Consider the following 26465-nt stretch of genomic DNA (forward strand, 5'->3'; position numbering starts at 1 on the left):
CTGGAATGGTACTTTCTACAAACAAAATTAAGGTACCCCTATGGGCTCCCCCTTGTCACCAGTGATAGCCAATGTGTTTATGTAAAAGTTTGAATCAGACGCCATCCAGACGTCCACCCTGCGTCCTTCCCTGTGGAAGAGGTATGTGGATGACACTTTCGTCATTTGGCCACATGGCCTCCCAGCATTGAACCATTTCCTGGACCACATCAATTCCAGACACCCATCCATCAGATTCACCATGTAAGTGGAGAAAGATGGCAAACTACCATTCTTAGATGTTCTGTTTGAGAGGAGACCTGATGGATCCTTGGGACATTCTGTCTACAGGAAAGCCACCCACACAGATTCCTATCTAAAACCTGATTCCCACCACCATCCAGCACAGAAGGATTCCCTCATCAAAACACTACACCATAGGGCCCACTGCATCTCCGACCAACACCACCTAGCCAGTGAACTGGAACACGTACACCAAGCCCTCAAGATGAATGGGTACTCAGACCGCATTATTCGCAAAGCTGTTTCTCCAACCAAACACATAACTATCTAAACCCCTAACCCTCTAAACCCATAACCTGCTAAACCCTAAACCTCTAAATCCTAAACCCTCTAAACCCCTTTACCCTTAAAACCCTAACCGTCTAAACCTCCAACCTTCTAAATTCCTAGGCCCCTAACCCTCAACCATTACACCCTAACCCACCAAAAACCCATCACCCTCTAAACCCCTAACCATTGGAACCCAAACCTTCTAAGCCATTAAAAACCAAAGCCTGTAAACACTCTGAACCTCGAAACCCTAACCTTCTAAAACCCTAAATCCCTAACCTAAATCCCAAACAATCTTAACCACAACCCTCGAAAGAACTAACCCTCAAGACGCCTAACCCTTAACACACCTATACCCCTAAAAAGCTAACCCTCTAAACCCATAATAAATATATTTTCGGGTTAGATCGTGTAAATATAAATATATCCTCACAAACCCCATACATGTGTAGTGGTGGTGTTGACGCGCGCCGACAGTGATAGATCACGGGGCGGTGCGGGGTGCGTGGTTGTGCGCGCTGACACAAAGTGGGAAATAGGATCGTGGGCAGCGCGCAGTGATTGGTCAACTGGGGTGGGTGCTCTCAGCGACGTCCGCATGAAGGACTATGAAGGGGGACGCGCGGGAGCACTCGGGAAGTTGATAACCAGTTGAAGATCGAAGACGGAGTTGAAGAGGTAGGGCCCTGAGACCCCTAGTCCCGCTGTCCTTGTAAGGGCCGGGACCCTGTGTGGCTCGGAGGCGAGACTGTGGGACCCGTGGTCTGACGTCCATGTGGGACGAGGCTGTGGGACCCAGAGTCGAGACGGACACCCCAGCCGGGTGGGTTCCGAGAAGCTACGGGGCGTAAGAGCCCGTGTGGGTGTAGCCAGGGGAACCCCGTGGGTTAGGCTGCAGTTAGCCACCCGTGTAATATAAGTTGGTGTTAATAAAGAGTGTGCTACCCGTAAGGTCGTCTCCCGCCAAGTTACTACATTACACATGCACTTAAGGCTGTGATCGACTGCGAAGATTTCATAGCAACTGTTGTCAACAATCATCACTGCAATAGTTTCCACAGAATGCTCCATTATAAAGATCTGGTAGCCCATAATAACGACACATTTCACTGTAGTGCCCATAGTGGGCAACTGGAATGGCAACTTCAAAATCAACTAACAGACAATTAATGTGACTGATTTATATAATTCTGTCTTCATTGGTAATAAATTACCACTTTAAGTGCTTGCATGATTGGGATGGTGGAGAGATCGGGTGATGATGTCGGGAGATGGTGTTGTTATTTGGAGAGGTCAAGAAGTGGAATGTTCTCGAGACATGGTGTCTTGTGATGGTATGGAGACACGATGAGGCTCTATGATGGTGCATTTAATTGGCCGTGGTGGTATGGTGTCATGAGAAAGGTAATGTGAAGAGATAGTGTAGTGATATTTTGGTGTGATGGTGTGCTAGTTTTGGAGAGAATGTTGTGTGTTTGACTCCCACAGACCCCACACCTTTGGGGAGTGATGCTTGTAGCAACTTTGGCCTGGGAAAGGGTCCACCTTATCCATGTCCCCCCACGTGGTCGACTGACACGACGACTCCCGACCTACAAAGAACAGAAAATTAATTCAAACGACGAGTAATGAATTAGAGAACAAAGGACGTGGAGTTTCGCAGAAATAATTTTAAGATCGCTGTAATTGCCTCTTACCACACAACAGGACCTGATATTGAGAAATATTCATCACATGGCAGTAAAACTTTACAAGTCATGTTTAGCTTGAGACCCCAGTTTAAACAAAAATGGCCGAAACTCAGATCAGAACCCATCCTCTCAGCCACACTCGATCATTACGTCTTCCCATCACCACCAAGCCATGTCTACTAAAAGTAATTGATCAAGGAGCCTCCGTCTCTGCATATAAGCAATGTGATGCAGGTATCTGGGACTTACCCTCATAGTCATCCAAGATCTCAGCCCACTTGATTTGGCTGTCCATGTTGTTGGGAAGGAGTAGATTCTGTTTGAAGTTGGATGGCCTGGGGAGGTTGGAACAACGCTCAGATTTTGCAACCTGTTGACTTACTCATCCTCTCAATTATTACATATTTGACCACTCACTGTACCAATTAAATAAATTTCATGCCTGTTGCTTTACAAGCCATTCACTCGCTCGTTTGCCCAATCATGCATGCGTCCGATCACTCATTCATCCACATGAACATGTTTATTCCACCTGCATTAAACATCATCGCCAGACTTAATGATATTTAACCTCTAATCCAGACATGCATGTTAATGTACAGACCATTTGTATTAATCGAATGCTTGATAAAGGCCCCCCCCTATGCCTTGTACGTCATTAGGGTCACATGACCATACTTAAAATTATTTGTTATAACCCGAGCATGACTTTGCAGGTTATTTGATGTCAAAAATACCATCCATGTGGCTGTGCCTTCAGATTGGAGACAACTATGGCAGCAGCGAGTGTCTGAACATGAAGGCAGACTCCTCCCCAATGTTGAATACCATTCAATACATGTAATGTAGGGCACAATTGTGCCAGCAATCAGAACACAATCATTGTAGACATGTTATTCATATTCTAAGAGATTTAAAAAGGTTTGTTATGCATATTTTAAATGCTGACTCACTTGGGGTCTAAACAATGACAGTAACAGCAACATATCAGGGCTTGCCAAGATACTTATCTAACAGTCCTTGTTTCAGTTTCATTAATACTGGTAGGAACCTTCTGGTTACACCAGCCCACAGGGGATTATTATGTCCGTCCGTTGTGCAGGGAGGGCCTGGGTGGGGAGGGTGGGGAGGGGCTGGGTGGGGAGGGTGGCGAGGGGCTGGGTGGGGAGGGTGGGGAGGGGCTAGGTGGGGAGTGGGAGGGGTGGGGCTGGGTGGGGAGGGGCTGGTCACCCCGTGGTGCCCTTATAAAACTCAACGTTTAACCTACTCATGCCAGCTTGTGCTCGCCCTCACAGTGGGCCATATATGCAGAATACACCATGCTGCCGTTGACCCTGGCCATTGACCGAGCAACCCAACGTTCCTACCAGCTCCCTCCGCAGGTATGTGTTGTTTTATAACCCTGTGAGCCATGCGGATCTTGACTCGGGTGCAATAAAACAATGTAACAGTGATCATAGGAACTGTGATTCAAATTTAACAATAAACGATACACGTAACATGTACGACCAAACTTTGCAGCTGTAGTTGGCTGCATGAGTCACTCCACAACAGCAGGAGTATCAGTAGCAGAATATACATTTTTCAATGCACCTTTAAAAATCAGCACACTCTAATCAAAAATCAAGATCGTAGAGTTCTGCCCTTACTAGTACGGTACATTTCATTAAAGCGTATTTAAAAAAAAGTATTTTTAAATGTTACTTATTTCTATCGATGTTCCAAAATCCGACCTTTTCAAGCGGTGTTTCTTCATCTCGTGTACATTCGCTCACTTCCCAGGCGCATTTCTTTAGAACGACTCATTCTTTCAGAACTTCCTTCTGCGTTTAGTTTGTTGTCCTGCCCCCGCACCTCCTCCGATTAACACGGTTGGCTACGTATGGTGGGAAAGAAGTTAAACGTACGTAAAGCACGCTTGCAACGTTTAAAGGCGTCTGCGCTTTAATCTTGTGTCTCGTAACCAATCCGTGCGTACGGTGCTGGTAAACGTCGTGTTCAACAGACGTTCACATATCGGATGTATCCGCATATACCTTGGTACCACGGCGAGTCTGATACGCACTCCTGCCCCCCCCCCCCTACAACAGGTAGACAGACTGTGGCATAATTGTGGATTTTTAGGAGGGCCTATAATAGCACCCCATCAACATTGATTGCCATAAAGATGTCAGGAGCAGTAAACAACCTCTATGAGTGCAGTCTGACAAGGTATGATCATCAAACTGCCAGTGCCAACTGTTTCTGCTTGGTCAAAGAGTGGTGCAATTATTCCCTTTAGAATTCCAGATCATGCTCTTGGGTTAGGTTTAGTCTGACCTTAAGCCAGATGCAAATGTGCACCAACTATAGTCAGTCAGGCAGTTATTTTGGGTAACGGCCATTTAGCTAAGCATGTATTTTTCAATGGTGACCTACACTGGTCATAGCAGCAATAAACAAATGATTTTCCAAATGTGCCCCATGGTTTTCGTTGTCTGTTTACCCATGTCTGTGCACGAGATCGCCCTAAGTGTTGAGTGGGGGGGGCAGGGGTTGTCATCGCCCGGCGAACTCTTGAGCGCGCACACGCGGTACCCAAAAACCGAACACTTTGCCAGGAGCATGGCCCAGCCACGCGAGACTAAGTGCCGCTTGTGCAACAGAGCGGCGTGGCAGCCGGCGAAGAAGGCTTCACGAGCACTAATTACGTAATAATAATACCGTGCGGTAATAATTGTGCTCTACTAAATTTCAGAATGATGTAAAGGATGTTTTGTGGGGGTTGTTTTCTACGAGCGGCAGGATAAAGTGTGGGTTACTCCAACCTATTCCAAGGCGTCTTGCAAGTTTGGAAGAGCTCACCAAAAAATACCCTCTAGAACAGCACTCTTGAGCTATTTCTAGCAGAGGCCCTTTCACCAGCAGTGGCACAAATAATTGCAGGGGCTGTACCATTACCTTGTATTACAGTTACCACGGTAGCGAAATGTTAACTACCTCGACTGGTATACACGAAGTCGTGGATTCGATCTCGACCCTGACATCAGCATATTTGGAGTTTGCATATTCTCCCCGTGGTCGCGTGGATTTTTCCCGGGATCCCCCGGTTTCTCCCTCCACATTTAGAATATAAACATGCGTTCGGAGTATTTGTCTGCGAAAAATTTCCAAGCGATAAGTCACTTCGTTTTTGCTATCATTCGTGGCCAGATCGCTTCTAAAAAAAAGCTTTATAGCTCAGTGGGCCTTCCTTGGTAAATAACAAAAAAGTTTAGTAATTATTTCACGGCTATTATACGACAATCAAGCTAAGACAATGTCCCAATGTTCATGCGAGCACTGGGGCGTCACCCATCTCCATTAGTGTTAATTCCAGAGAGACTTTCCACAGGACAACCACCGATTCATTATTCCACAACACAACAGTCGTATATTTTGCAATAATAGCACACTCCGGGTGGAGTATTACAGCGATACCAGTGTTTGTCTATGGAAATTTTCCGATTTACAATAAAGTGGAATGGTGGCGCAGTGCATTCACGTACAACTGGACCTCGAAGAGTTGCTCTTCATAGCTTATGTGACGGAAGACGTTTGATACCCAGCCCGAGGTTTAACATTCGCGATGCGGCGACACCTGAGCCAGCCTTGGCTCCCCTTCATCAACCTGCAATGACCAGTGTAGTGAACGCCTAGTCAAACAACAACCATAACAAACATGTTGTGGGGAAGCCTTCAATCAGCAGTGAATTGGACAATTATTTTGGTAGGCCCCCCCCCCCAACCAGACCTCAAGACTTCGCAAAAACTACCCAACACGGCAATAAGATTTTTCTTCACGTTAAATGTTTTTTTGTCTTCCAAACTTGCAACTGAACAAAAACATATCGGAATGAGAAGACAGTTTAGAATATACTGATTGTCCATGAACATTTTCAGTCGCATTTTGTTACCTAGGTCAAAGTTTATACATATTCGATCATCGATACCATCGTTCACACGTCCCTCCTGTTTAGGACGAGCCCTATGTACGACAAAATACTGCTGTGATTGACAGGATGACTTGCGTCTAGACAAATGAAGTTTCTCGTCATGCACACCGCTGTGTGGAGAATGATATAAACGCCGAGCACACGTTTTGTACGGGAACCACGTTGGAAGGGCCATCAGATGTGACAGTGGTTCTCCTTGCCACAACGTAAAATGTTAAACTCAAACATCAAAGCAGCTGGCTCCTAGATCTCTGAAAACAACAATGCGTGTCGCCGGTCTTTGTCAACCGTGTTGTTAAAACTGTGCATGATGGTCGTGCACACTCCAAGGGTGAATAATGTTAACAAATGTATGAATTTGTATACGACTTGCCACTATGAGCGCCGGTACTAAAGAGATGTTTGTTGTAGAGACAAAGGAAGGAACGATTTATAGTAGTAGGTTTTTACCCTTTTAAACTGGTACAAAACTGACACCTTTATTCAAGGCATCATGTTTGCAATAACCACAACACAAGTAGTCAAAAAAGCAAACAAAAAGAAGCAACTCTGATAATGATAATAATATGCACTGTCCTTGAAGTTGATTGGTTGATTGGTCCACACCCGAGACGGCTTTCTTTAGAGCCTAGTCCCCATTGGTGTTGGACCAGGTGTCATCTGGTCCAACACCAATGGGGACTAGGCTCTAAAGGCTCTAAAGAAAGCCGTCTCGGGTGTGGACCAATCAACTTCAAGGACAGTGCATATTATTATCATTATCAGAGTTGCTTCTTTTTGTTTGCTTTTTTGACTACTTGTGTTGTGGTTATTGCAAACATGATGTCTTGAATAAAGGTGTCAGTTTTGTACCAGTTTAAAAGGGTAAAAACCTACTAATATATTTTGCCACTGGTAAAAAAGATCTCATAGTGTAGAAGGAATGATTGTCTACGAATTGCGGATAAAAAAAGTGCATACATGGCAATTCAGATTGGTTAATTTTCCAGTGGCCGTGAGTTGCAATGAAACTATGACTTGTTACAGCAACAGTGTGTGATGGATATCAACAGTATATTTATTTTATGTTTTGCGTGACTTGTTATATCAGTGTTACAGATACAATTTTTCCAAATTCTTCCAGAAAAAATACATGGCATTTCAATAAGCTCACATCTATTGACGCACATACTGTATATGAGATAGATGCATTGCTTTGATAGTTGTTTATGCTTACCATTTTGTATGTTGAATTGTTTTCACTTGAGGAAATAATATAAACTGTAAGAATGATAATAAATTCGGTCTGCTTAATATCATTCCTCATTTATTTTTCGTAGTAAACTCATGCAACAGCATTCGTGTCAAAAATATTCACCCGTGGTGTTATTCTAATGACCCATATGCACGAGTAGAGAAAGGCACATATGATATGAATGGAATAATTGTACAGGCACAATTGTTTTAAAAACCACGAGCTGATTTCCCCACTCTTCATCTCAGCAATAAGAGTTAAGCAGGCGACAGTAAAGACGGCAGCTATGCCAAACTTAGACTTCAAAGTCACCGTTTCTCCACTTTCAAATCCTCACTGAACTCTGCTCATCTCCGTTCGTTGTCCCTAGCCGGTGGTGGAAATTCCTCATTCCTATGGTGGGAATCAGAATGTCCACACGATGACCACACAGAGAGCCACAGACTCACCACACAGAGACCCACAGACTCACCTCACACAGAGCCCCGTTTCGGCATCTTCAGGCTGAGTCGACCACGAGGAGGCCCAGACAGGGTTCAGATTTTTCCCGCCAATGCCGCCATCCGCCCCGACCGGAAGCGGAAGTAGAAGCTGGGGGTGGAGGTCGCCCAAAGAGGAGGGGCGGGGGGCGGCTTCCGGAGGCGTGGTCGCGCACTGGCACGTCACTCGGAGGGCGTGGCTAAAGGGGGCGTGGTTACGTCCCTCGCGCTGTGACATCACCGGTGACGTCGCAATCACCACGTGCTTCCTCAGAGTTCGAGACGGGCGTGAAGGAGACGGCAGCTTCTTAAACTTCAGCTGCTTCAGCTTCATCATCGTCGCCTTTAGAACAACTTCTGCTGAAGCCATCCGAGCGAAACTTTTGACGAGGTGAGTTTTGTGGGTTCATGGTGAGTGTGTGGGTCCGTGATGTAGGTTCGTGGTGAGTGTGTGGGTCCGTGGTGAGTGTGTGGGTCCGTGGTGAGTGTGTGGGTCCATGTTGGGGGTTCGTGGAGAGTGTGTGGGTCCGTGATGTAGGTTCGTGGTGAGTGTGTGGGTCCGTGGTTGAGTGTGTGGGTCCATGTTGGGGGTTCATGGTGAGTGTGTGGGTCCGTGGTGAGTGTGTGGGTCCGTGTTGTGGGTTCGTGGTGAGTGTGTGGGTCCGTGTTGTGGGTTCGTGGTGAGTGTGTGGGTCCGTGATGTGGGTTCGTGGTGAGTGTGTGGGTCCGTGTTGTGGGTTCGTGGTGAGTGTGTAGGTCCGTGTTGTGGGTTATTGGTGAGGTTGGGTCCGTGGTGCGGATGTGAGTCCATGTGAGTTTGTGGTGAGGATGTGAGTCCGTGTTGTGAGTTTGTGGTGAGGATGGGGGTTCGTGGTTAGAATGGTGAGTTCCTGGTTGGGGGATGTGGGAAAGTGGTGAGGATGTGAGTCCGTGTTGTGACTCTCTACACCAACTACACCCCCCACCCACCCACAGCTTTCCACACAGAGACCTTGGGGACTGCTGCGTGAGAGAAGCCACTCTGAGTATCAACACCATGGAGGTACGCATGGGCCCCTACGCTCGATTTACAAACACCACCAGCACTCATCAACACCACCCACACTTACGAACACCATCCTCACTTACGAACACCACCAGCACTTACTAACACCACCCACACTACGAACGAGCTTCCATGAAATATATATTTGTTTAACATCGACTTACAACTCGCACTTGCGAACCGAACCGCGGAACGATCCTCCGCGAGATGTAGTGAGTGTTTGTGATGCCTGTACACTACTCTGTGGCACCACAATGGCAAGATATTAACAACCTCACTTGGTTTCCAGGAGGTCGTGGGTTCGACCCCGACCGTGATGTCTACTGTTTATTTGAAGTTTGTGTGTAGAGGAGCCTACTCCAATATTGTTTTTATGTGTGTATGTGCATGTAGACGAGCCAAGCTGGAGCAAGAAGGAGGGAGGCAGTCTCTGGCAACACGTGGAGCGCGTTGTCCGCAGCCGGCACCGGCCCTATCCGCAGTAAATCGCCTCGAGGTGAGGAACAGCAGTGAGTAAAAATGGCCACGGTGAATGGGGGGAAGTCACTACCGCCATTTTTCATGGGGGACTTCACGGTGGCCATGTTGCTTAGGGGAATTTATGGCAGTCCTGTTCCATGGGAGACTTCATTGTGGCCATTTTGCATGGGGGATGTCACGGCAGCAATGTTGCATGGGGTACATCACTACGGCCATGCTGCATGGGAGACGTCACTATGGCCATGTTACATGCGGAATTTCACGGTGGCCATGATCCATGGGGGTCTTTAGGGCGGCCATGTTTAATGAGGGATGTCATGATGGTCATGCTGCATTGGGGATATCACAGCGGCCATGTTGCATGGGGGTTGTAATGGTGGCCATGTTACATGGGGGTTGTCATGGTGACCATGTTGCATGGGGGATCTCACTGTGGCCATGTTGCAAGGGGGACTTGATTGCGGCCATGTTGCATGGGGGATGTCACTTGCAGCCATGTTACATGGGGGACTTTATTACGGCCATGTTGAATGAGGGATGTCCTGATGGCCATGTTGCATGGGGGATGTCATGGAAGCCATATTGCATGTGGGTTGTCATGGTGGCCATGTTGCACGAGGGATGTCATGGCAGCCATGTTACGTGGGTATATAGTATTTGGCTGCCGCTATATATTTCCACGTGATGAAGATCACAGCCACTTTGGTGGGGCCATACCTGCCAAAATAAAAATATATAGTTTAGTTTTAGTATGGGTCTCTATGGGTCGTTATGGTTCGATATGAGCATGGATCTCTGTGGGTCTATGGATCTCTGTGGGTCTCTATGGTTCGATACCAGTATGGGTTTCTGTGGGTCTGAGTGGAGTGATGAGTCTCCATGTGATGATGATTACGTCGATGACGATGTAGCTCTAGCGGGGCCTTACTTGGCATGTAAACAAAACAAAAATAGTTAAAAGTCTAAGATGTCGTTGTTGTTGTCACGTGTGCAGCGATCCTGGATCTCTTTGGGCCTCAGCTAAGTCATCGCCAAAAGCTGGAGCTGGAGGCCATGAAACAAGTATGGTTCTTCACTGTGGACAAGGTCGGCAAACCCCGGGGCGGCAACAACAACGACAGCTACGACGACGATAACAACAACTACATCCCTGTGAGGCTCACAGAGACACCCATGGAGACCCAAATAGACACCCACAGAGACCCACAGAGACACCCATAGAGACCCACTCCCATTGAGACCAACAGAGGCACCCAAAGAGACACCATTAAACACCCACAGAGGTTTTTGCTGGGTTAGAAGGCATGAGTATAAATGTGTAATCGTTAAACCTGCCACCACCACCAGACATAGACAGTCAGTTAGGGTTTTGTGTTACGGGTTTCTGGGGGTCTCTGTGGGTGTCTCAGGATATGTTTGGGTCTTTATTGGTCTGGGTGTCTCTGGGTCTCTGTGAAAGTGTTCAAGTTATTTTGCACCGTATGTAGTAAACTTTGGCTAATCCACTCACGACGTCGGCCGTGGTGGCTAGGAGATGTTAACTCCTTCACCTGGTATACAGGAGGTCGTGGGATCGATACCGACTCTGACGCCTGCTGTATATTTGGAGTTTGCGTCTCTATCTCTCTCCCCGTGGTTGCGTGGATTTTTCTCCGGGTCCTCCGTTTTTTCTCCTTCCACATTTAGAAACAGCGTCAACACACATTAAGAGCAATTGGCTGCTTCTGCTGTACATTTCCACACGGTGATAATGATGAGGCCCCACTTCGTTGAGCAATGATTTGTGATGGCTAGGTCGCTCTTGAGAAACAAGTGCAGCTCAGTGGTGAGGCCTTTAACAGCGTAGCAATAGCCTGTAGCCTTTATGGACATAAAACACATACTTGTGGTGAACATGCAGACAAAAACATGCTCTGATAATGTATGGCATTGCCTTTGAAACTGATTGGTCTACACCGGAGAGAGCATCCTTCTTTAGGGCCTAGTCTCACTACCAGCGTCTCACTACCCAGTGTCTCACTACCCTGTGTCTCACTACCCAGTGTGTCACCACCCAGTGTCTCACAACCTGTGTCTCACAATCTGTGTCTCACTACCCAGTGTCTCACCACCAGTGTCTCACTACCCAGTGTCTCACTACCAGTGTCTCACTACCCAGTGTCTCACAACCTGTGTCTCACTACCCAGTGTCTCACCACCAGTGTCTCACCACCAGTGTCTCACTACCAGTGTCTCATAACCTGTGTCTCGCCACCAGTTTGTCGCCACCAGTGTCTCACTACAAAGTGTTAGATGGATGAACGCAAAAAGGCGAACAACCCCTCCAAGTTTTAACGGCATTCGGTATTCTTGGGTCTTTCGGTAAAGTCACGTAGATAGGTTCAAATAAAATAATAAAAATAACAGGAAGTTGGCCGCTTGCGTTGCGATCGAAACGTCGTAGTTGTCTGTTTTTTTTTTATTTTTCTTTGAACCTATCACACGGGACTTTACCGAAAGATCCAAGAATACGAATCCCTGCAGTCACGAAAGCTTTAAGTCAAGCATTCGGCAGTTTAACGAAACATTTATACATTTCCGCGATCTAACACCCAAGCAAAAAGTAACCTCCGTAGCTGATAATGGCGGTCGTGGAAGCCCCGACTACTGCTGCAACCACCGAACGTTCGACGCTCTGATTGCGACGACTCTGACTACCGGTCTCCGCCTCCTCCTCTGCCTCCTAGGTCCGCAAGGAACAGCTCCACTACCGCTATGAGGTGCAGAAGATGATCGGCGAGGGAGGCCAGGGCCTGGTGCTGCAGTGCCTCGACCACAAAACCAAAATGCTCGTGGCCGTCAAGATGCTGTCGCTGCCCTGGAGGTGAGTCAGAGGGCCTTCCGCGGTGGCCCGCGCTCTCGAAAAATAATCATCAAATGATTGGAGGCACCACCGTGAAACTGCCACTAACTATGGACTCGCTGACAAAATACTAACTGCCGTAATACTGCTGCTAACTATAAAGTAACAGAATACTAACTGCCATAACAACTTACTGCTATGAACTAACTAAAAAGAAGCACTAACTGCCGTAAAACTGCTGCTATGAACTCACAAAATAATAACGTGCCGTAAGACTACTGCTATGAACTAAAGTTAACTAACAAAATAATAACTACTGTACAACTATTGCTAACTATGAACTAAAATACCCAGAGACCCAACAGAAACCTGCAGAGTAACCCACAGAGTCACCCACAGAGACACCCAGACCCTTAGAGACCCACAGAGGCACCCAGACCCTTAGAGACCCACAGAGACACCCACAGAGACACCCAGACCCTTAGAGACCCACAGAGACACCCAGACTAATAGAGACCCTGAGAGACCCACAGAGACACCCATACCCTTAGAGACCCACAGAGGCCCACAGAAACACCCCGACCCACAGATATCTACAGTCACCCACAGAGACCCCCACAGAGTCACCCACAGAGACATCCACAGAGTCACCCACAGAGACCCCCACAGAGACACCCACAGAGACACCCATAGAGACCCCCACAGAGACACCCACAGAGACACCCATCGAGTCACCCACAGAGTCACCGTTGATTTCGTGGCCTTCCCCCTCCCGCTGCGCAGCTCCTCGACAGCGGCCCGCCAGAGGACGGAGCTGGAGGTGGCCAATGAGCTGCAGGGCAAGGCCAGCGATGAGCGCTACGGAGTCATCCGGGTCTTGGACACGTTCCAATTCCGCGGACACAATTGCCTCGTCGTCGAGCTCTTGAAGTACGCAAACCTCCCCTTCCCACCCCCCACCCACCCACCCACGTGCATGTGCGTGTCCATTGCTCCGCTCGATAGTTGATTTATTTCGGAATAAATATTTATTTAACATATGATCAAGCAACTAGATTTATCGATTTATCACATTTATTGATTGAGTTTCACACGCAGGGCTTTCGCGACCAATATCATCCATAATAGAGGTATTTTTGGTTAGATTAAGTAAATATATAAATGTTGTGTCGTTAAACCCGCCACCACCCAACATAGCCAACTAGTAAGGGTTGTCATGCAAACAGAACGTGCCAATTCGTTACTAGTACAGCACTATTGTGTAGTGTCGTGTAAAGTGTAGTAGTGTATAGTGTAGTGTATAGTAGTGTATAGTAGTGTATAGTGTAGTAGAAAGTGTAGTGTATAGTAGTATATAGTGTAGTAGAAAGTGTGGTGTATAGTAGTGTATAGTAGTGTATAGTGTAGTGTATAGTAGTGTATAGTGTAGTAGAAAGTGTAGTGTATAGTAGTGTATAGTGTAGTGTATAGTGTAGTAGAAAGCAGAGGTGGGACAAAGTCATTGTTATGCAAGTCCAAGTCGAGTCGCAAGTCATCAAATTCATGACTCGAGTCTGACTCGAGTCCAAGTCACATGACTCGAGTCCACATCTCATAGGTGGGACAAAGTCATTGTTATGCAAGTCCAAGTCGAGTCGCAAGTCATCAAATTCATGACTCGAGTCTGACTCGAGTCCAAGTCACATGACTCGAGTCCACACCTCTGGTAGAAAGTGTAGTGTATAGTAGTGTAGTGTATAGTAGTGTATAGTAGTGTATTGTGTAGTGTACAGTGTAATGGAAAATGTAGTGTATAGTAGTGTATAGTGTAGTATAATGGTACAGCACAACAGTGTGTTGGAGAGCCAAGCCACAACATTTACAATCTCTGAGTATGATGTTTCGCCAGTAATTACAACTGGCTTCATCAGGCGACAGCCACATTTTGTGGAGAATTCCACCTGTTTCGTTCCTTATATAGAGGCACAGATGTGGTGACCAGGCTTCTGTGCTCTTGCGCAAAGTGGGGGGGGGGGATTAACTTTCTAATTTGTTCCCAAATTGCTTTTTTTTAATACCTTTCATAATTAACTTATTTTTGCAGTTTATTTAATGAGTTTAAAGATAGTTAACAATTCATCAAAATGTCTAGCCTCTTTAAATCAGTTAATTTAATCGAATACGTAACTTATTTAATTACTATTTTGATAATTAATTTATGCAATAATTAATCTGACAATTTTACAATCACAATTTGTTTGGCAATCGAGTCTCCAAAGCTCTGGGAAGTCGAGCAGCACGCGTCCACGTGGCCCGCATGGGTCAAGCAGCTCAACATGGGCGAACCGCTGCGTTATCGACAATCGCAGAACACCGTGGCGACAAATCAGACGCAGGAAGTCCCCCGGGTTGCGGAAGACGCGACTCACGGAAATGCTCCCCATGAATCACACATTAATTTTTTTCATGAGAATCTACATAGAAATAAAACGGAAATGTGTGGATATGTGTGTCTGTTCGAAATGTTTTGCATACTTCCCAACATGCAAAAAACTTGAAATTTGGCACGTAGGTAGCTTCCGTACCGTACACAATGTAAAAAGTATAAAAATTGACTTTTGTATTTTGGGGGGGGGGAATAATGGATATAATCTATTGCACGGCAGTGAGCGGTGACGTCACATCTGTGGACTAAACTATTAATTTCCGTGCGAAGAACGGGTACACCTGCTAGTAAAATATATTAATGATACGATATTAATAGGTGAATAATGAAAAAATTCTAATTAATAATAATATGCCAATTAAATGACGGAAAAAATGATAAGATAAGGAAATTATAATGAAATAATACGAATATATTGCTAATTAAAATTATAATACAAATTTATATTAAGAAATATTTATAATAAAATAATAATAAATAGAATACATTTATTGTTAAATTGTGATATGATAGTAATAAAATGATAGTAATGAAATAATAAAAGGGAATAACATAACCATGGTGAAATTATAATAAAATCATAATGAAGTTATTATCACAAAATATTCAGTTCCTTTGGCGCTAGTGCGGCGCGGCGAGGCCGCGGATGAATACCGCGGAGCGACGAGGCGTTTCATGACCCCTCTTCCCCCAAAACTAACCAAGTGGCACAAGTCGGTTTGGGGTCCGGGTCGTGGGTCGCCGAGCGGACGTCATCGGAACGGGAAAGGGGTTTTAACGTCGTCGTCGTTGTCGTGCCAGGAAGAGCCTCTACGACGTCATGAGCAAAGGGAGCATCGGGCGAATCTACGTGAGGCGGTTGAGGGAGCACACCAGGGCCATCCTCGACTTCCTGTTGTACGCCAAGGGGCGGGGCATCGTCCACGCGGACATCAAGCCGGTGAGCGGAGCGGGCGCGGTGGTCACGCCCTCTCATCGGGGCGCTCGGTTAGCTGGCGCGGAGGCAGGCCGGCCATGGTTGATCGCGGGGTCGATGCGCTGGCTCGTCAATCTACTGTGACTCTGCCACCTCCTCCTTCCAGATAGAGGTAGCAGGTTGACGGTAGGCAGCTGTGGCTAGGAGATGTTAACTACCTCGCCTGGTATACAGGGGGTCGTGGGTTCGATCCCGACCCTGACGCCTGCTGTATATTTGGAGTTTGCGTATCTCTCGCTCCCCGTGGTGGTCACGTGGATTTTCCTCCAAGCCCTCCGGTTTTTCCCTCTACGTTCAGAATCAACATGACCACGCGTTTAGAGTATTTGACCGCTGCTGTAACCTTTCCGCATGATGATGTTGATATCGGCCCACGTTGTTGAGCTATCGTTTGTGATGGCCAGGGAGCTTCTGACAAAACAGCTGCACAGCAGCTCAGAGTGGGGCCTTACACCTAGTAAAGTAAAACATAGATTAGTTTTAGTCTGTGTCTCTCGAAGTCTGTGTGGGTCTCTGTGTATGGGTCTCTCTATGTCTGTGTGGGTCTCTATGAGTATGGATCTCTGTTGGTCTTTGTGGGTCTCTATGAGTATGGGTCTCTGTGGGTCTGTATGAGTCTCTATGAGTATGGGTCTCTGTGGGTCTGTGTGAGTCTTTTTGAGTATGGGTTTCTGTTGGTATTTGTGGGTCTATGAGTATGTGTCTCTATGTCTGTGTGGGTCTCTGAGTATGGGTCTCTGTGGGTCTGTATGGGTCTCTATGAGTATGTGGGTCTCTATGAGTATGTGGGTCTCTATGTCTGTGTGGGTCTCTGAGTATGGGTCTCTGTGGGTCTGTATGGGTCTCTATGAGTATGGGTCTCTATGGGCTTGTTGAAACACGTGTCTAGAGTGTTTGGCTGCTGCTATATATGTCCACGCAATTATGATGATGATGCTGATGATGCTGATGATGCTGATGATGATGCTGATGATGCTGATGATGATGCTGACGATGATATCAGCCCCTTGGTTGAGCTGCTGTCATTACGTGATGGCCGGGTCGTTTCCGATAAAAGACCTACACAGCAGCTCAGCGGGGCCTTACACCCTGGTAGTAAAATACAACTTTGAACGGGTCTCAGGCACGTCGCCCGTGTCGCAAGTCGGGGGGGGGGGGAGGCTGCCCGTGTGGTTGTCAATACGTCACTTTGCGTGATCGACCCACTGCTGGTTGGACACTCTCGCCGTAACCTCAGAGCGTGGAATTCCTTCTCTGTCTCTCCCCTTTGTCCAGGACAACATTCTGCTCACCGCGACCGGCAAAGTGAGGGTCACCGACTTCGGGTGCAGCTTTTACCTGAAGCATAAAAGTGAGTGGCCTTGCGTGCATGCGTGGAGTTTTTTTTGGGGGGGGGGATTAGATGGCGTCAATTTAAATGCAGCCGGCCGGCGAGGTTCAGCGTCACGTATACAGGACGCGCCAATTCGCCACTTGCACAGCACTAACCGGTGTGCTGGAGATGTAAACCCACTACGATGTTTACAATTAGAGCATTTACAGCTGAGCATCATCATCAGTCAGGCAGCCAGAGTACGCGGTCCAACCCAATAACTCGCCTCCGCCATGAAATATCGGTCGCAGAAGCCGACTACGCGTTTAGCCGACAAAAAAAGAAACCTGTTCCCCCCACGTCGCTGTTGACGGAGGGACTACTTCATATTCATCGTCGTTGTTGTTGTTGTTGCTGTGCAGCCAAAAACGTGGGTGGGACGTTGCCCTACATGGCCCCAGAGCTGCTGCTGGGCTACGATGTCACCTCCGCTGTGGACATGTGGGGCCTGGGCTGTACCTTGGCCGAAATGGCCACCGGCAAGGTGCTCTTCGATTCACCTGCCATCGAAGAACACCTGCCCTGCTGCATTGAGGTACGGGCGGTGGGTGGGTGGGTACGGTGGGTATAGTGGGTGGGTATGGTGGGTGGGCGGGCAGGTGTATATGGGTATGGGTCTCTGTGGGTCTGCACAGAGACCCATACTCAGAGACCCATACAGACCCACAGAAACCCATACTCATAGAGTTTGATTCCCTCTCACGGCCCCAAACACCAGAGAGGAATATCTGAACTGGTCCAGGGCCTCTCATAGGTCGACTAAGCCTCAAGCGAGTACAGTAGAACATCTGGTCACGACCATAATTCGTTCTATAACTTTGGTCGCAACCCGATTTGGTCGTGACTCGAACCTAATTTCCCCATTGGATTGTATGTAAATACGATTAATCCGTTCCAGACTCCTACGAATTGTACATAAATATTGTTTTTTAAAGATTTTTAAGCACAAAAATAGTTAATAATGCCATAGAATTCACAGTGTAATAGTAAACTAAATGTAAAAACATTGAATAACACTGAGAAAACCTTGAACAACAGGGAAAACTAACATTGCTGCGTCAAGGTTTAGAATCGTTCAACAAGATGATTGTTTCGTCTGCTACATCAGTCGGTCGATTCTGAGAGAGAGAGAGAGAATATTCGCACAAGAAATTCATGTTTCTATTGAAAGTAAGTTAACAGTAATATTTGCGTACAGTATTGTTTGTGGAAGCATTCACCGTAATATCGTATGAACGTTTACTTCACCGCATCATCGTATGAATGATGTGAGAAGACATTAACGGGTTCTTACGTGAGCGATTTACGTACTCAGCGCTTTCGCTCTCTAAATTACGGCTTGAATGATGGGGGGGGGGGGGGGGTATGACTACACTCACAAAATTAATATCTTACTAGGAATTTTATATGACAATAGTTACATACATAACTGTTACGCTTTGTGTAATTCAACAAAAAATGGCGCGGAAGGGGAAATCGGCCGTGGCCGTGTTTGATCGCCACCCGAGTATGTGTTCGTTACCAGATTCAAAAATGTTGTGGATTTTTTGGTCGGAACCCGATTTGGTCGTGGTCAGAAGCGTTCGTGACCAGAGGTTCTACTGTACCTGGTGTAGCAGTGTGTAGTAAACATTTCCACTGGGGGAGACAAAGGTGGCTGGGCGTGGCGCTGGGCACCCACCCCCTCGTGTGCCGTTCCGGCCTTCATAGGTGCTGCTCGCTGCTAACAACACTTGCCCCAGCAATGAGATGAGACTAATAAGGAGAGGGGGGGATTGTTGTCTTTGTACACAGTTCCGGCCTCCACAGGCGCTGCCTCCGCCACGACTCACCGCTGACATGCAGTATTTGCCCCAATGGGCCCGCTGAGGCGACACCGGCTGTAACCCCCCCCCTCCTCCTCCTTTTGTCTTCGTCCGAATCCATGCGCAGATCCTGGGCATGCCCCCGAAAAAGATGGTGGACGACGCCCCAAAAAGGATACTTTTCTTTGGTGAGTCGAGGGGCTCGGGCAGGCTGGCGCAAGCGACGTAACCCATTCCGTTTTGTTAGGTGGGGTGGCAGTGAGGCTCTTATAGGGTTATTTTGTGGGGGGGGCTGGGGGCGGCTCTGATTATCTTGGGGGTGGTAGGTGGGGTGGGGTTTTGGGCTCTCAGTAGCAGGCGTTCGGAAGCATAGGTGGGTGGGTGAGTGAGCGGGTGGGTGAGTGGGTGGGTAAGTGGGTGGGTGAGTGAGTAGGTGGGTGAGTGAGTGGTTGGGAAGGTGAGTAGGTAGGTGAGTGAGTGGGTGGGTGAGTAGGTAGGTGAGTGAGTGGGTGGGTGGGTGAGTGAGTGGGTAGGTGGTTAAGTGCGTATGTGGGTGAGTGGGTCGGTGTGAGGGTAGGTGGATAAGTGGGCAGGTGAGTGGTTGGGTGGGTGTGTAGGGTGGTTAGGTAGATTGGTTGGTAGTATGTAGGTGGTTCGGTGAGTGGGTATGTAGGTGGATAGGTAGGTGGGTAGGTAAGTGGATGAGCAGGTATGTGGGCGACGTGGTGGTTGGTGACTCTGCGTGCGTCTCTCTGCAGACTCTGAGGGCCTCCCCAAAAACCTGTCCAAGCAGCGGCCACCAGGAAGCCTCCCCCTGCACCGCGCGCTGCAGGGCCACCACCCTCAGCTGGTGGACTTCGTCAGCCGCTGCCTGCAGTACGAACAACACTCACCCCTCGCTCACCCCCACTTATCCCCACACCACTCACCCCCACTCACTCACCCCCACTCACCACCCCATACCTGTCAACACCTTATCAGTGCCCTACCTTACAACAGACCCAACTCAGATATTGTCGGTTACTCCGTGCCCCTTATAAATCTTAACGTTCATCCTGCAAAGTCCCATCACAAGGGACAAACACAAACAAATAGAGACAAATTATTATTTTTACCCAGAATTGAAACGGCTGCACTCCGTACGGATCTGAAAACTCAATTTCCGTGTACAAGAATATGGAATAATCCGTACGGGTTGACAGCTCTGCCACCCACTCACTACCCACCACCACTCCCTCCCACCATCTCCATCCCCCCCCTCTCCCCACTCTTCCCCCACCTCCCACCCTGTCAAATCATCTCACCATGCCCTTCTCACCACGTGTAAGTCTCCCCCCCACCCCTCCCCTGCCTCCCTCCCCGTGCGTCTCCCAACAGATGGGATCCGAATCTCCGGATGACGCCTGAGCAGGCGCTGGCTCACAGCTGGCTCCAAACCACCACCACCCGGGCCACCACCAGCAGGACCACCACCAACAGGGCCACCCCCACCACCACCCAGGCCACCACCACCACCCGGGCCACCACCACCACCGCCAGCGAGGCCACCTCCACTACCATCCGGGCTACCACCACCACCGCCACCATCCGGGCCACCACCACCACCCGGGCCATCCCCACCACCGCCACCATCCGGGCCATCCCCACCACCGCCACCATCCGGGCCATCCTCACCTCCACTACCATCCGGGCTACCACCGCTACCACCACCACCGCCACCATCCGGGCCATCCCCACCAACACCACCATCCGGGCCACCACCACCACCATCCGGGCCACCACCACCACCCGGGCCATCCCCACCACCACCACCATCCAGGCCACCACCACCACCATCTTGGTCCCCACCCCCACCCGGGCCACCACCACCAGCTGGGCCACCCCCACCACCGCCACCACCACTCCCATCATCTACAATCGGCCCATCAACTGGGCCACCACCACCATCCGGGCCACCACCACCAGCTGGGCCGACACCACCAGCTGGGCCACCACCACCATCAGCAGCAGCGGCGGTGGCACCACTCCTGTCCAAGGCTCTGCAGCTGCTCAGCCGCGGTGAGCCTCTCTCTGTGTACCTCGCCTGGTACGCAGGAGGTCATGGGTTCGATCCCGACCCTGATTAGATGTTAACTACCTCGCCTGGTACGCAGGAGGTAGTGGGGTCGATCCTGATGAGATGTTAACTACCTTGCCTGGTATGCAGGAGGTTGTGGTTTCGATCCCGACCCTGATGAATGTTAACTACCTCGCCTGGTACGCAGGAGGTTGTGGGTTCGATACTGATGAGATGTTAACCACCTCGCCTGGTACACAGGAGGTAGTGGATTCGATCCTGATGAGATGATAACTACCTCGCCTGGTAAACAGGAGGTCGTGGGCTTGATCCCGACCCTGACGATGCCTGTGCTGCTGTATATTTGCATTTTGCGTTTCTGTCCCCGTGGTGGTCACCGCGTGGATTCTTCTCAGGGTCCTGCAGATTTTCCCCTCCACGTTTAGAATCGGCGTCACGCACTTCGAGTAATTGACTGCCGCTATGAATGTCCACGCGATGAAGATGATGATGATGTTATCAGCCCACTTGATTCAGCTATCAGCTGAGATGGCCAAGTGGCTTCTGGTCTATGTGGGTCTATAGGTCACTGTGGGTCTATGGGTCTCTGTGGGTCTGATGATGACGATGATGATAACGATGATCATGACGACGATGATGTTGACGATGATGACGACGACGATGACGACGACGATGGTGATGACGACGACGATGATAACGATGTTGATGATGATGACGACGATGATGATGACGATGTTGATGATGATGACGATGATGATGACGATGATGATGATGACGATGATGCGCTGCTGTGGTGCTGCTGCCTCTCTCTCCACAGAGCGGAGCCGGAGGAGAAGCTCCTATCGCCATCGTCGTCATCGCCATCGTCGTCATCGTTGCTCACCCAGACCTTTGGAGAGAGGACGGAGGTGGTGGAGGTGGTGGAGACGCAGGAGGAGGATGACGACAACGAGGAGGAGGATAAAGAGGAGAAGGAGGAAGAGGAGGAGGAGGGGGAGAGGGAGCGAGGGGTCCTGGCACGTGTGGGCAGGGCGCTCCGCTCACTCCGCTCGCTGCTCAGCCGCCTGCTGCTCTGTGGTGGGCGGCCCACGGCAGAGTAGCGGAGTGGACCCACACTCACCACCCACACTCACCACACTCCCCACCCACACTCCCCACCCACACTCACCACTCACACTCACCACCCACACTCACCACACTCCCCACCCACACTCACCTGCCACACTCACCACCCACACTCACCACCCACACTCACCACCCACACTCACCACCCACACTCACCACCCACACTCACCACCCACACTCTCCACACTCCCCACCCACACTCATCTCCCACACTCACCACCCACACTCATCACACTCCCCACCCACACTTACCACCCACACTCACCACCCATACTCACCACCCACACTCACCACACTCACCACCCACACTCACCACTCACACTCACCACATTCACTCACCACTCACACTCACCACCCACACTCACCACACTCCCCACCCACACTCACCACCCACACTCACCACTCCCCACCCATACTCCCCACCCACACTCACCACCCACACTCACCACACTCCCCACACACATTCACCACCCATACTCACCACCCACACTCACTCACCACCCACACTCACCTGCCACACTCACTACCCACACTCACCACCCACACTCACCACCCACACTCACCACACCTCACTCACCACCCACACTCACCACATTCACCACCCACACTCACCACACTCACTCACCACCCATACTCACCACCCACACTCACCACCCACACTCTCCACACTCCCCACCCACACTCATCTCCCACACTCACCACCCACACTCATCACACTCCCCACCCACACTTACCACCCACACTCACCACCCATACTCACCACCCACACTCACCACACTCACCACACTCACCACCCACACTCACCACTCACACTCACCACATTCACTCACCACTCACACTCACCACCCACACTCACCACACTCCCCACCCACACTCACCACCCACACTCACCACTCCCCACCCATACTCCCCACCCACACTCACCACCCACACTCACCACACTCCCCACACATTCACCACCCATACTCACCACCCACACTCACTAACCACCCACACTCACCTGCCACACTCACTACCCACACTCACCACCCACACTCACCACCCACACTCACCACACCTCACTCACCACCCACACTCACCACATTCACCACCCACACTCACCACACTCACTCACCACCCATACTCACCACCCACACTCACCATCCACACTCACAACCCACACTTACCACCCACATTCACCACCCACACTCACCACCCACACTGACCACACTGACCACCCACACTCTCCACATTCACCACCCACACTCTCCACCCACACTCACCACACTCACCACCCACACTCACCACCCACACTCACCACCCACACTTACCACACTCACTCAACACACTCACCACCCACACTCACCACCCACACTCACCACACTACCACCCACACTCACCACCCACACTCACCACACTCACCACCCACACTCATCATACTCACTACCCACACTCACCACCCACAATCACCACCCACACTCACCACACCTCACTCACCACCCACACTCACCACACTCACCACACTCACCACCCACACTCACCATACTCACTCACCACCCATACTCACCTCCCACACTCACCACACTCATTCACCACCCACACTCACCACCCACACTCACTACACTCACTCACCACCCACAATCACCACCCACACTCACCACACCTCACTCACCACCCACACCACACTCACCACACTCGCCACCCACACTCACCACACTCACTCACCACCCATACTCACCACCCACACTCACCACACTCACTCACCAGCCACACTCACCACCCACCCTCACCACACTCACCACCCACACTCACCACACCACACTCACCACCCACACTCACCACCCACACTCACTACACTCACTCACCACCCACACTCACCACCCACACTCATTACACTCACCACCCACGCTCACCACACCACACTCACCACCCACACTCACCAGCCACACTCACCACCCACACTCGCCACCCACACTCACCACACTCACCACCCACACTCACTACACCACACTACCACCCACACTCACCACCCACACTCACCACCCAAACTCACCACACTCATCACACTCATCACCCACACTCACCACCCACACTTACCACCCACACTCACAACACCTCACTCACCACCCACACTCACCACACTCACCACACTCACCACCCACACTCACCACACTCACTCACCACCCATACTCACCACCCACACTCACCAGCCACACTCACCACACTCACTCAACACCCACACTCACCACCCAAACTGACCACACTCACCACCCACACTCACCACCCACACTCACTACACTCACTCACCACCCACACTCACCACACACACTCACCAGCCACACTCACCACACTCACTCAACACCCACACTCACCACCCAAACTGACCACACTCACCACCCACACTCACCACCCACACTCACCACACTAACTCACCACCCAAACACACCACCCACACTCACCACACTCACCACCCATACTCACCAGCCACACACACCACCCACACTCACCACACTCACTCACCACCCATACTCGCCACCCACACTCACCAGCCACACTCACCACACTCACTCAACACCCACACTCACCACCCACACTCACCAGCCACACTCACCACCCACACTCACCACCCACACTCACTACACTCACCACCCACACTCACCACATTCACTCACCACCCAAACACACCACCCACACTCACCACACTCACCACCCACACTCACCAGCCACACACACCACCCACACTCACCACCCACACTCACCAGCCACACTCACCACACTCACCACACCACACTCACCACCCACACTCACCACCCACACTCACTACACTGACCACCCACACTCTCCACCCACACTCACCACACTCACCACACTCACCACCCACACTCACCACCCACACTCACCACACCACACTCACCACCCACACTCAACACACTCACTTCCCACACTCACCATCCACACTCACCACCCACACTCACCACACTCCCCACCCACACTCGCCACCCACATTCGCCACCCACCATCGCCACCCACACTCACCACCCACACTCACTACCCACACTCACCAGCCACACTCACCACCCACACTCACCACCCACAATCACCAGCCACACTCACCAGCCACACTCACCACCCACACTCACCACCCACACTCACCAGCCACACTCACCACCCACACTCACCACCCACACTGACCACCCACACTCTCCACCCACACTCACCACACTCACCACCCACACTCACCACCCACACTCACCACACTCACCACACCACACTCACCACCCACACTCACCACCCACACTCACCACACTCACCACACCACACTCACCACCCACACTCAACACACTCACTTCCCACACTCACCATCCACACTCACCACCCACACTCACCACACTCCCCACCCACACTCGCCACCCACATTCGCCACCCACCATCGCCACCCACACTCACCCCCCACACTCACCACCCACACTCACCACCCACACTCACCACCCACACTCACCACCCACACTCACCAGCCAACTCAGCACCCACACTCACCACCCACACTCACCACACTCACCACCCACACTCACCAGCCACACTCACCACCCACACTCACCACACTCACCACCCACACTCACCACCCACACTCACCAGTCACACTCACCACACTCACCACCCACACTCACCACACTCACCACCCACACTCACCACCCACACTCACCAGCCACACTCACCACACCACACTCACCACCCACACTCACCACTCACACTCACCTGCCTAGCCACTTGCGCGTGTGAAGAGTTAGGATAGAGATAAGAAAAAGTTATAATGTAATAATGTGTACATATACATCTAGACCATTGTTTGTTTATCGATTGTTGTTGTTAATAAATAAGCGGATTTAACAGATCGTTGCAATTGTGTTTGTTGTGGCGAGTTGCTGCAGCCTGGGGTCTCAGGTGACTTGGGTCCAGATGTTGACTACCTTGCCTGGTACACAGGAGGTCGTGGGTTCAATTCCGACCCTGATGAGATGTTAACTACCTCGCCTGGTACACAGGAGGTCGTGGGTTCAATTCCGACCCTGATGAGATGTTAACTACCTCGCCTGGTACATAGGAAGTCGTGGGTTCAATCACGTCCCTGACGATGCCTGCTGCTGCTGTGTATTTGGAGTCTGCCCAGCTCCTGTACCTAGCCTGGCACAGCAGTCAACGCATGGCAACTGCTGGGTCTGTCCCGTGACCTGCCAGCAGCGACCCTTCGACACTTCACGTGGCCTCAGAGTGCATGCACCTAGCCTGGCATAAGTGCCGTGGTGACGTCACAAGTGGGGTGGGACACGTGTCTGAGTAACAATTCATGAGTTCTGCGCGGCCCGTCCTGGACAGAGCTTACCTAACTTATCCACACTACAAATTACAAT

General features: G+C 50.1%; 1 protein-coding gene across 1 annotated transcript; it reads left to right on the forward strand.

Annotated features, from left to right (window-relative positions):
- The first annotated feature begins 19639 nt into the window (after nucleotides 1-19639).
- LOC144731193 (uncharacterized) lies at nucleotides 19640-25944 on the forward strand. Its single transcript, XM_078612165.1, has 3 exons — nucleotides 19640-19751; nucleotides 20253-20933; nucleotides 21770-25944. Exon 3 carries the CDS (start codon nucleotides 21892-21894, stop codon nucleotides 24883-24885), a length of 2994 nt encoding a protein of 997 aa, XP_078468291.1. The 5' UTR covers nucleotides 19640-19751; nucleotides 20253-20933; nucleotides 21770-21891; the 3' UTR covers nucleotides 24886-25944.
- The last annotated feature ends 521 nt before the right edge of the window (nucleotides 25945-26465 follow it).

Source organism: Lampetra planeri, chromosome 38 (assembly GCF_965212315.1).
Source record: "Lampetra planeri chromosome 38, kcLamPlan1.2.h2, whole genome shotgun sequence".
NCBI classification, from domain to species: domain Eukaryota; kingdom Metazoa; phylum Chordata; class Hyperoartia; order Petromyzontiformes; family Petromyzontidae; genus Lampetra; species Lampetra planeri.

Bases quoted from the DNA above. Each gene is read 5' to 3' on its own strand.
- LOC144731193 (XM_078612165.1), top strand. From the start codon at position 21,892: ATGACGACAACGAGGAGGAGGATAAAGAGGAGAAGGAGGAAGAGGAGG.